At 34.6% G+C, this 13,191-nt stretch overlaps 1 protein-coding gene across 14 annotated transcripts in view; it reads left to right on the forward strand.

Moving 5' to 3' along the window:
- KMT2C (lysine methyltransferase 2C) overlaps nucleotides 1–13,191 on the forward strand; it is a 284,116-nt gene that overhangs the window by 117,618 nt on the left and 153,307 nt on the right. For all 14 annotated transcript variants that reach the window (XM_041752737.1, XM_041752743.1, XM_041752742.1 and 11 more), the window contains 3 exons: nucleotides 3,362–3,562; nucleotides 6,782–6,930; nucleotides 8,238–8,347. In XM_041752737.1, coding sequence (XP_041608671.1) covers nucleotides 3,362–3,562; nucleotides 6,782–6,930; nucleotides 8,238–8,347 — 460 coding nt within the window. The remainder of the gene's footprint in view (nucleotides 1–3,361; nucleotides 3,563–6,781; nucleotides 6,931–8,237; nucleotides 8,348–13,191) is intronic.

Consider the following 13,191-nt stretch of genomic DNA (forward strand, 5'->3'; position numbering starts at 1 on the left):
ATAATAATAATACTGGTGGTCATATCTTTTAGGCAAGAGGAAAAACTATATTCCTTTTCAACTTTGTTTTTTTAGGAGTAGACCGCATTTAAGTGTGTGTATGTATGTGAATGTGTGTGTCTTTCTGTCTCAGTATCAATGGGCAACACAGTTTACCATGAGATTGGAAAACATAAATAGGTAACTTTCATCAAGGTAATTAGTTGAGGGACATAATTTGAATTTAAGAGGAAAAAAAATTCCCTAAAACATAGTTTATTTTTATCACCTGTTAATGTAAGACATTACAAAAGTTCATGAAATACATAGTATGAGGTTGTGGTGAAACATCAGTACCTGAGAAGGAAGGTTTGGATGCAGCAGCTGTAAATTTGTGGTGAAGAGAAAATATATCCAAGATGAGCAGTCCTTTTATTCTCTTTATTATAATTTAGTTTTCCCCCCATTTTTATGGTGATAAAAGTGTAAGTAATACTTTAAAGCAATTTAATTTTTAAAAGATTTTATTAATCTGGGGGTGGGGGAGGAGGGGCAGAAAGAATCTTAAGCAGACTCCCTGCTGAGTGTGGAGTTCAGTGCAGGGATCTATTCCAGGATCCTGAGATCAAGACCTGACCTCAAATCAAGAGTCCAGATGCTTAACTGACTGAACCACCCAGACACCACTAAAAAAATGTTAAAAAAAATTAAAACCAATGAAGAAAAATCCACAATAAATGAAATATTTTTTAAAGCTAAGAAATATTGTGTTTTTAAAATTCTGTTATATTTTTTAAGTTTTTTATTTAAATTCCTATTCATTAACATACAGTGTAATGTTAGTTTCAGGGGTAGAATTTAGTCATTCAGCACTTCCATACATCACCCAGTGCTCATCACAAGTGGCCTCCTTCATCCCCTTCACCTGTTACCTCCATCCCCTATTCACCTCCCCCTCCCAACCAACAGTGTGTTTTCTGTAGTTAAGAGTCTGTTTTCTGGTTTGCCGCTCTCTTTTCTCCCTTACGTCCTTCCATTTTGTTTCTTAAATTCCACATATCATCAAAGGGAAAAGAAAAAGAGAGTGACACAAACCAAGAAAGACTCTTAGCTCTAGAGAACAAACTGAGGGTTACCCAGGGGAGGTGTGTGGGGGGAATGGATGAAGTAGGTGATGGGAATTAAGGAGGGCACTTGTCCTGATGAGCACCAGCTGTTGTATGTAAGTGATGAATCACTAGGTTCTGTACCTGAAAATAATATTGCATTGTTTGTTAAGTAACTGAATTTTATTTTTTTATTTTTATTTTTTTATTTATTTTTATTTATTTATGATAGTCACAGAGAGAGAGAGAGGCAGAGACACAGGCGGAGGGAGAAGCAGGCTCCATGCACCGGGAGCCTGATGTGGGATTCGATCCCGGGTCTCCAGGATCGCGCCCTGGGCCAAAGGCAGGCGCCAAACCGCTGCGCCACCCAGGGATCCCAGTAACTGAATTTTAAATAAAAACTTGAATAAAATAAGATACGCTGTCATAAATAAAATAAGGGGTGAATGGATAAAATGAGAAAAACAAAATATTGCTAACAGGTAAAGCTGATTGATGGGTTCATGAGCATTTATTAACTGATTTTGTATCTTTGTTCAAAATTTTCCATGATAAAAAAAAGTCAAAGATGTATGTGATCTTCAGGGGAAAAACAAAAAACAAAAAACAAAAAACTATCCCTGGGGAATCCCTGGGTGGTTCAGCGGTTTGGCGTCTGCCTTTGGCCTAGGGCGTGATTCTGGAGACCTGGGATTGAGTCCCATGTCGGGCTTCCTGCATGGAGCCTGCTTCTCCCTCTGCCTGTGTCTCTGCCTCTCTCTGTCTTTCTCTGTGTCTTTCATGAATGGATAAATAAAACCTTAAAAAATAAAAAACTATCCCAAAACAACAGCATTCCACATGAGTGAAATCATATGGTATTTGTCTTTCTTTGACTTATTTTGCTTAGTTGCATCCATGTTGTTGCAAATGGCAAGATTTCATTCTTTTTTTATGGCTAATATTCCATTGTGTGTGTGTGTAAATATAAATATAAATATGAATATAAATATATAATCACATCTTATTTATCCATTCATCAATGATAGACACTTGGGCTGCATCCATATGTTTACTATTATAAATAATCCTGCAATAAACATAGGAGTGCACGTATCGCTTTGAGTTAGTGTTTTTGTATTCTTTGGGTAAATACCCAGGATTGTGATTGCTGGATCATAGGGTAGCTCTATTTTTGACTTTTTGAGGAACCTCTATACTGTTTTTCACTGTGGCTGCACCAGTTTGGATTCCCACCAACAGTGCAAGCGGGTTCCCCTTTCAAGGAGTAGTCCTTTTAATTCTGTTCTTTCTAAGATCTTTTATTAAGCATCTATTCCATAAGCATATATTGTTTTTTGTCTTTTAACCTCTTAATTTTATTGTAGTTAATAGATGTTATTGTTTAGAACAAATTTAGGTTTTTAGGAAAATTGAGCACATGGTACAGAGTTCCCATTCCCAGCCTGCCCTCCTTCTGTGAGTGTTCCCTATTATTAGGATTGTACCTAAGTGTGGTACATTTGTTACAATTGATAAACTAGTATTAATACATTATTATTAACAAAACACCATAATTTATATTAGGGTTCATTCTTTGTGTTATATGGTTTTATGATTTTTGACAAATGCCTAATGTCATACATTGCCTTTACAGTGTATCATGGGAAATAGTTTCACTTGCCCTAAGAGCTTCTTGCTCTACCTATTTATTCCTTGTTCACTCCTGTCAAACTCTTTCACACATACTCCTCATCACTAACTGCTTAACCTAGTAAGCACTTAAATCTATGTTTTTATGTCTTCATGTTTGTTCACATGTGTTTTGTTTTGGTTTTTTTGTTTTTTTTGTTTTTTTTTTTATCACATGTGTTTTGTATCTGTGTCCTGCATAAAGAATGGTCCATCATGTGGTTTGTCACCGCAAGTTTTACAGAGCCAGTATGTCATTGAGTGGCGATTAAACCCTGCCCTCTTTCCCACCCTTAGCTTTACCTACTTTATTCTTTTTTTGTATTACTTCCATTTTCTTGAGTTATATTAAAAGAAAATTATTTTTCTACATACAAACTAATATTTTTTGATTTGGTATGCCTACTATAAAAAGTCATGCTATGAATTGCAAATGTATAATTGATTGTTAAGCTTAATTGTTCTTATGGCATATACAAACTCAAGTTTAGCTTGCACTAAGGTCGTAATATTTAAACCACAAGTATCTGTAGTCTGTCACTTTAAAAATTGTTGAATAAAACTACTTTCTCCTCCTCTTTCTTACTTTTCATTTCTACCAGTGAACAGCTCTGCGCTTTTTGTTACTGTGGTGAAAAAAGTTCCTTAGGACAAGGAGACTTAAAACAATTTAGAGTAACGCCTGGGTTTATCTTGCCGTGGAAAAGCCAGCCTTCTAACAAGAAGGACGTTGATGACAACAGCAATGGCACCTGTGAGAGAATACAAAACTCAGCACCGCGAAAACAAAGAGGACAGAGAAAGTAAGCAACTTTGAATAAATGGTTGGAATGCAGTAAGGCTATATATAATTTATTTTCATCTCACTGAATATATATATGAGTTGTTACTGAATCATTTCTCATGTTTTTCAACATTCATAGAATGCTTTATGCCTCACCATTACCCCTAAAAAACACTCCTTTTCTCAAAATTTCTTGTGTAAAAAAAAAAAGTGTTATCTTAATTGTATATTAAAATCTGTGTGATCACAAAAGTTAACTGTTAGAAGAAAACTTTAAAGAACATAACATAAACCTAGAGGAAATTTATGAGAAGGAGGTAAAACAGATCAATGAAGTCCTTCTTTTATTCCTTTGAATAAGTTTTTAATTGTTTATAAGAATATAACCTAACAGAATGACAATACCAAGATGGGTTTCGCTACTCATCTTCTTAATTTGTCATTTAGTTACTTTCATTGTTCAGAATGTTGAGCTGTCCTATAAACTGTTATAATAAGGATTAACTTTGTTTCTGAGTAATTATATACTCAGAATGCCCTTTCTGAAGTTAAAGAAGCAGCTCTCTCTTTTTTTTTTAATGAAATAAGAATTTACTAAGGTATCTGTATAACTATACATGTGTGCCTGTATTCATTAACATTATTGTTACCTTAAACTTTTCTCTAATATGTTTAATTTTGGAGTTAAATTTTTTTTTATGTGTTGCTGAGTTTTGTTTAAAAAGGCCATCTTAATATGTGAACTTGGCTCTGGTATTTGAGGGAGTATAAGTTTCTGTAGTCGATGAGAAAGTGTAAAAATTAATTTAGCTTGGAAGGCTAACCAGCTCTGCCCCTTGAGGGTGATGATGTAATCATCCAAGTGCTTATCTGGCTTTTATCCAAATTTAAGTACTAAGGCATTGTTGTGTTGTACTTACTTGATTGGCTCCTTCTTTTGGACTGCTGCCAATGTCTTGAAGACCTGAAGTAGGAAATGAAACAATAACAAGAAAGAATCTTTTAAAAAAATTTAAGGTGGAACAGCTTAAGGAGGTTTAGAAGTACTGTGTTTAGTTTCTTGATATTTGAAAGGCCAGAGCTAGATCATATAGAAGAACTTTTCCTTTTGTATTTAATTGAGCACTCACATCCTAGTTAATATAGTAAAATATATCAAAAGTCTAGCAAACAATGTCCATGAGTAATTAGCAAATTTAATGAACTAGACTAGCTTATATCTCATATCCTTCTCTTCTGCCTTTGAATAATGGCAATCATATAAACACTTATTCTGGGAAATACAGTTGGGCTTTGTTTACTTATTTTATAAGCTAAGTTAATTTTTACTGAAAACTTTAATGGGCTAAGATAATTATGTAAAAAGGAGCCTTGGTTTAGTCTTTATATACACTAGGTGTTTACTAATGTATTAAGTAACGATAACAAGACAGTTAATGGACTTGAGGAATAAAACACGTTTATAAAATTTGAAATTCATTTAGGGGTAGACAGTTTAATTTGGTAATGATTTTAAATAGTCACAAAATGTATTACTGATGAATCGAAACCAAATAAACAAACTTGTTTTTGTTTTAAATTTGAAAAGGAGGCTTTAAAAATAATTTTATTTTTGGTGGCATTAAATTGTAAGAATATGTAATTGGGGATTCTTTTTCTCTTTCCTTTTGTTTTAGACTTAAAATTTTGAGGGTATGTATTTCAGCGGACTTCTCCTGATATTCTTTCCTAATAAGTTTGGCTGCTGTCATCCTTAGGGTTGCTATCAGCATGTTACTGACATGGTATATACATAAAAACTGGTTGCAAAACTTAAAAGTGAAATTTGATTAAGCTAGGTTAGGAATTGGTTAGTAATAATAGACTGATTAGTCATTTCATTGATTTTTATACCTGTCTCCCCCATCAGATACTGGTGCAAAGAAATCTTAGAACAATACATTAGTCTATATAGATGAACTGTTCGTCTTTTTTCTCCCATCCCAATAAAAGAACAATGATTAGTAATGAAGAATCTATTTGTAGGAATGGAGATTATATTTATAGGAAAGAGTTTGTTCTCATTATACTGTGGGCATTTATAAAAATGAAGATTTAAAGTTAGAATAGCATGCTAAACTATTTTTTTAAAGTGAGTCTATGCATTTCTAATGCTAAACATAAAAATACTGGTTACTTTTATATGGTTTGATATTTAAATGTACTTATTGAAATATGTTAATACTTTTTTTCTTTCAATGATTCCAGGTATAAAAAAGTTTAGTACCCTGGTCATTGTGCTGATTTTCTCTTAATAGGAATCATGATAAATATCCAGCATACAGAAGTGCAGTGAGTCATGATCTATATTCAATAGTGATTTAATCCAGAATTATGATCAGGTTAAATACTATGATATCAGGAGAAGATTAAAGTTTTAGTGCCAGTCGTCTGATTTCCCGTATCTAATGTTTAAACACAATAGTAATCATTGTTTACTTAATGATCTCAATTAATATCTGAAGTTTGAGGGTTTTGAAAGTCTGAAATCTCCCGTGTGTTGTATGTTCATTTTTATACTGCTGTTTTTGCTGTTACATTATCTTCTTTATTCCCCAAGCCACTGGTAGCTATTTTGTTTTTGCATTTTACTTCTGACCTGTGAGGTGAAAGTCTTACAACATCATGCCACAGACCAGCTGTCGAGATTTGTTGAGGGGACTGTAAGAAAGCTCCAGCTGACACGTTCTGCTCCCACTACCTCCCTCTTCACTTTGTAGTGGGTTTTCATTTCCCCTGGGAAATAACCTTTCTTTACATAAAATTAACTGCCAGCTCTGTAGTGGTAGTCCTCATGATAAAGCAAATTAAAATTTCTGATCGAGTTATGTTTCACAAGCATTTAAGTAAGGCTGAAGGGAATATTTATTTTATGTGATAAAATATAGTTCCTGATTAGAATATTAGAGTGTCATTTAAAAAAATTATAGAATGGCAAAATAAATTTGTAACTGTAATTTTAAAAACTTCCTTATGGATTTGGATACTTTTTTTAGTTGTTGCTTACGTGATATAATATAGCAACCCAGTTTTATATTGCACTATGAATAATAACAGATGTATTCTAAAAAGTTGTTTTATGACAGTTTATGCCTAATAAATTAAAATTGATTTGGCAATTCATTATATTAAGTTGTTATATACAAAATAATCATCTACTTGTTACCACTTTCACATCTGTTTTATTTTGTTTTTCCAGAGAACGATCTCCTCTGCAGAATATAGTCTCTTGTGTAAGTGTAAGCACTCAGACCGCTTCCGATGATCAGGCTGGCAAACTGTGGGATGAGCTCAGTCTGGTTGGCCTTCCCGATGCCATCGATGTCCAGGCCTTGTTTGATCCTACAGGTATAAATGAGCCAGGCTTCCATAAGCACTATCTCTTTACTGTAGATGCTGCGATCTTAGTGAATTTTCAACTTAATAGTAAATTCTTTTCATCTAGAAATAATCATGATTACTTTGTAAAAAATGTCATTTTTTAAGTACATTTGCTGAGGTAAGATAAATTGTTTAATTGTGTTTATCTACTGTATGTAGCATCTGCACAGGGCCAACACTGAACTGGATGCTTTCATAGATACTTGCATTTATTTTTCTGTAGACAGCAGCAGCATGGACATCTGATAATTGAGGAAAGAAAAATTTAAAAGATCTGTGAGAAGTTGGGGAACTTGGATGTCTGGGTCTATTTAATGCAGGGTGAAGGCAGTAACTTAGTGTGTGGGCATCTTATAATAGCAGTGTAGTGACCCACACTCGTGATGTGGTGAACAGTATAGAGACCCACACTCACAATGTGGCAATGTGGTGAGTAGGTTAGTGACCCACACTCATGACGTGGTGAATGGTATAGTGACCCACACTCGTGATGCAGTGAACAGGATAGTGACCCACACTCAACGATGCGGTGAATAGTATAGTGACCCACACTCGTGATGTGGTGAGTGGGTTAGTGACCCATAATCATGATGTGGTGAATGGTCTACTGACCCACACTCATGATCCGGTGACCAGTATAGTGACCCACTCACGATGTGGTGAACGGTATAGTGATCCACACCTGTGGTGCTCTTGGGATTTGGAGTTAATTTCATTTGAGCTGCATATTGATTGGAGCGGTTCGAGTGTTGTGTGATAGAGAATTTAAATACTGAGCTACTCTTAGTGATTGATGTGCACCCTTGGTGTGGGATGAAGCGGAATAGAGGTGTATAGTAGCTTATTTGCTATTCATTCTCTTTGTCTTGAAGTATTGTATAATGTCCTTTATATTTTATGTAAAGATACCAAATAAAATCTTACAGTAATATTTAAATTAAGTGACTAAAACCTCAATTTTTGTGGAATAAATAATCAGTTCTTCAGTGATTCTCAAACTTACATGTATCAGAATTACCTAGAGGGCTTGTTAAAACAGATTACTGGACACCACTGCAAGAGTTTTTGATTCAGTGGGTCTTAGTTGTGATAAGATATTTTGCATTTCTAATAAGTTCCCAGATGATGCATTTGGAAAGGGCTAACTGCTTCAGTGTGATACAGGGTGCCATTGTGTGTCTACATGTCAGAGTTGGTTTTGGGAGTTTACATCATATTAGTGTTAATACGCTTCCTGTTTATTTATCTACTTCTTTTCACTTCAACCATTTTAGGCACTTGTTGGGCTCATCATCGTTGTGTGGAGTGGTCACTAGGAGTGTGCCAGATGGAGGAACCATTGTTAGTAAACGTGGATAAAGCTGTTGTCTCAGGGAGCACAGAAGTAAGTAGATGTAACAAATATTTAATTAAGTCATAACTTTGTAATATTTACTTTAATCAATATAAAGGTTCACTTGAAAGAATTATTTATTAAATTATTACTATAACGTAAAAACACTTAAAATAGGAATTTTTAATTTTATATCCAAGAGTAGTTTGTGCAAGCCACTGTAATATATATGTTAAGCTGTGCAATAAATGTAAATCTTAGAAACAAATATTTTACATTTAAAACAAATTAAAAATTTTAGAAATGAGAATTACTATATTTACAAATTCATGTGGTTACTTTTTAAGACAGAAGGATTTGATAAGGATTTAATATGAAGAGACAACATTTGATAGGTCAGAGTCCACAGTGTGGATTAGCTCTGTTTGATATTTCAAAAATTGATCCAGATATTTCTTTATAGTCGAGTTGGCAGTTTAGTTTATCTTTTTGGCACCATCCCAAAGTAATATCATGTACACAGCCTGCTGTCTTTTAAAATTTTCACTGAGATTTTCATGTGATTTAGAAATAAGCACAGAAATAAATGCAGCATTTACTTTCCGTTTATAAAGGAAACAAACCCTGTGAAGTGAAATTCTTTTACTGCCTACAAATTCTCTTTGATTTTTGCCAATTATATTTGGGAGAAATGAAACAGCACTTCCAAAAGAAGGTTAAAAATGGTATTTTGGCCATAGAAATTATGTGGCTTTAACAGATGGAGTACAGGTAAAACTTTCAAGTGTGGTCAAGACAGGGACTTAGATTCAAGTTAATTATTCAACTAGTATAATATTAGCTTTACTCAGATTAGTAAAGTGACGTAAATTACATGGATGAGTAACTTCCACCTCAGGCTTAGTCAAATTCGAATGCTTGTTTTGGAAATGCGACATTACACTGAAATGCTTATGTCATCAAATTGTGAACAGTATAATGCATAATAGTAAAATTTTGCAGTCTGGACATACTTAGATGTCCAGATCAAGACTGTGATAGATCAGGGAATGCTCTTTCTGTCACAGACTACTTCAGAGGTAGTGTTGGTTATTTACTGAAAGTGAAAAATATTGTAGGAAAGGCAATGAACAAAGACTAAAATGAACTTTGTGGTGTTTGGAATCAGAGGAATCATTGTAGACTCATAGTTTTTAATATTTATACAAATACAGAAACACAGATGTGTGTGTACATGTCAATTAGTATGTATACATTTATTTCCTAGCTCTGTTCACTAAGATGGAAGTTAAAAGCTTTCCTTGCCCTGTCCTTTTTGGATAGAAGATACCATCTTTGTGTTTAAATACTTACTGATGAATATTTAAACGGGATTTAGAGATGAAAGTCCATGCTCTACTACTGCAGACAGAGAAATCAAGGGCCTAAGGGACCTGCATTCCTTCTCGCTTTATGGAGACATTACAATGCAGTGGGCCAGAGCAGTGGAATGCAGATGGAGGTCCAGAGTAGATGAAGTGGTGAGATCCCAAGGGGAGCTGGTGGCTCATCATCAAACCTTTACATCTTCACTAGGTTAAATCAGTCCAGACTTAATGGTGGTGTCTGTCAGTTGTCCGTTGCCATTTTCTAGTTTTTGTTTCATCTTTTGGTTTTCTCCATTATCAAATAGGCACAGAACTTAGCTAGAACTTTTTTATTTGCTTGCCCCTAAGAAAAGGAGAGTTTGTCTTACTGACAGAAATTCAAACCCATAACAACACACTTGTTGATGAGTCTGTGGGGAAATAGGCACTCTTCCACTTTGCTGATAGAATGCAAATTGGTGTAAATCTTCTGGAGGGGAATTTGTTAATACCTAAAAACTAGTTATTTTGACCTTTCTAGGATTCTGTCCCAAAAATATGCCTCCAATAATCCAAAATCCTTTGCTATTAGAAGTTAATTATTGCAGCATTGTTTAATTTGCAAAATATTAGAAACAACCTAAGTGGTCACGCATACTAGAATGGTTGAATAAACTATGGTTTGGTTCATACAGTGAAATATTGTGTGTGTAAAAATACAGTGAGAAATAGCTCTGTGAAATGATGTGAAGTTGGTTCCAACATGTATTTTTAAATGAAAAAAGAGCGCAAAAGACCATTTGTGATGTGCATCCTTTCATGTAAGAAAATATATCTGCATATGGTCATTTTGGAAAAGAAATACAGCAAGGATAAACAAGAAACTGAAGAGATTGGTTACCTGTGGCAGGTGGGTGGGAAAGAAGTGGAAATGGGAATGGGACTGATGTAGTTTGGATGAGGTGTGATAGACATTCTCAGAGGTATCTCTCTGTATAGCTCTGACTCTTAGAATCATAGGAATGTTTCACATACCCTTTAGATAAGCAATTACAGCTATCTAGGATATGGAGGAATCCAAAAAGGAATACCAAGATTCATACTAAAGGGGATAGGGAAGAAAAGAGCTAACCTGAGTAACTGGCAAACAATATCTTGACTGGTTAGCTGGAAAGCTAAAGACAAAAAAGCGTTGCACAAACATGCTGTAACCCAGTGAGTAAATGTATTTCTCACAGAGGTATGGATTCATAATACTGAAACCACTTTATGTGTTTACTGTAAATGAACAATAAGTAAATGTATAGTTGATAATGAGAGCTAGGTTTTTCAATGTTGGAGAAAGGAGCTACAGATAAGGAAAGGCTAAAATGAATTTTGTGGTGTTGAAATGGAATCAGAAGTATCAGTATAAAGTCACGGTTTTTAATATTTATATAGACAGATAAAGAAATACAGATGTGTGTATATGCACGAGGCAGTATGCTTACATATAATTCCTGGTTCTGTCCCCTGATGTAGTGACCCCTAGTAACAGTGAGCACAGATCTTGGTGCCCAGATCTTGGTTTCTAACTACTGTTCTCCAATAAAAGGAACTAGGATTCCTTGAGATGTAGTTCATGGTATGGGGAGAATACAAACTGAGGTGCCAAAAAGTAAGGAAGTGCTCAAAAAGAGGAAGACTTGTGGAAAACACAGGATCCAACCTGAAGGAGCTCCTAAGAGCTGGACCAATTTGGACACAACAAAAAATAAAGATAGTATTGGGTTTTCATCTACAGAATAAAGTAAGTACACGAGTCCATTCTGATATGAATGGATGAATGAACAAATGAACGAATAGCTTAAGTCAGGTCATTGCTCCTCTACCTACCACACTTCAGTACTGGACTCCCATTTCATTCAGAGAAAGAAAAAAAAAAAAACCATGCTAACTACGTGACATGGCTCTCCATGATCTTCACCACCTCCACAAGTACTTCTAAGATATCGGTCACTCACTGACTCTGCCCCTCATTTGCTTCCCCCAACCATACCAGCCTCCTTCGTCTTCCTCAAATGCACCAGACTTATATTCCCTCTGGGCCTTGGCACTTCCAGTTCCCTCTCTCTTGAATTTCTTCTTAGATGTATGCGTGACTTTTATTCAAGACTTGCCTTATGAGTGAGGGCTCTGCTTCACTTCTTACTGAAAATTTCAAGGGTTTTGTTCTCAAATAATGTCCCTGATCTCTGGTTTTCTCCTTTGTACTTGTTCCCATCTAACATAGTATATATATTTACTTAATAATCTTGTTAATCTTTCCTTACTCGAGTGATAGTGCCATTCTGACAAGGATCTTTGTCTGTTTTGGTCATTCCTAAATAAATTATTTGTAGCCTAGATGAATAGCACTAGAGGTTGTTCATGGAATCATTCATAGTTACAGGAAAAGTCCAAAGTGTCAGAGCGTTAACTGAGGTCACTAATATAGTTAATTTTAGGAAAGTGAATGAAATTATAATTGTCTAAAAAGAAGTCCCTAAGATAAAGTTTAACAATTCTACATAAGGATGATGACAATGAAAATGTTTGCTATCTCAAAAATGTTCTCTAGGGGCAACGTATGTAAAAGTGCTGTTGAACTTGGAATGCAGTTTTATTTTACCAAAAGACAGATGTTCTAAATTTGTTGACCTTTATTTTGATGACATGTGGCTGAATGTATTATAATACCTACCTCAAAGAAAATAAACATTTCATCTGCCTGTTCAAGGTAAAGGTGACATTTCAGCAGTGAGAATGTAATGACTTTTCAGAGAAACGTGCTGAGGGTTGAGCATCTTGAAAATGGATGTTTGGAACTATTTCTATTTGATATTTTATTGCTAGAAACAATGAAAGTTTGTGAAAAACAAAAATTTCTCAGATTTGCCAGAAAATTTTGGACACAATTTTCTGTTCTATTTAAAATATTCTGAAGAATTTTAGTATGTTTCAAACCTATTTGTTAAAAATTTTAAAAATTAATATTTCTTGCTTATGGAAGGTGAAAATTCACTAGCTAAATTTTGATAATTTTGGTAGAGATTGAAAAATAGTTTTGCAAATGATGTACTACTTCTTTTTAGATCTCCTTATTTTTGTGAGAAACATTTGTTTTTAACTTATGACAGGTAGTGAAATAAATTCAAGTTAGCATCAGGCCTTTCAACTTAAGAAGACGGAGGAGAAAAAAAAAGATGAAGGAGAACAAAATACAAATGTCACATGGAGGGGTGGTAGCGTTCTCTAAACTTTTTGATTGTGCACATCTTTTAATAAGAAACATTTGAGCCTGTGTCCTTATTATGCAGTCTCACTAGAATATGTGTTTCTCCTTTATGACACTTCACCAACATTTGTAAATTTACATTGTTGCTGTGAATCTTTTAATTTTGGTTGCCCCCATGAGGGCTGTGAACACCATGAGTGCATGGATAATATCTGTATTGGTTTATCATTTATTTATCTCTAGTGTCTAGCAAAGTACCTGGAACACAAACAAGAGAGTCACTTACCAGATAA

The sequence above is a fragment of the Vulpes lagopus genome, chromosome 4, assembly GCF_018345385.1.
Source record: "Vulpes lagopus strain Blue_001 chromosome 4, ASM1834538v1, whole genome shotgun sequence".
Taxonomy (NCBI): domain Eukaryota; kingdom Metazoa; phylum Chordata; class Mammalia; order Carnivora; family Canidae; genus Vulpes; species Vulpes lagopus.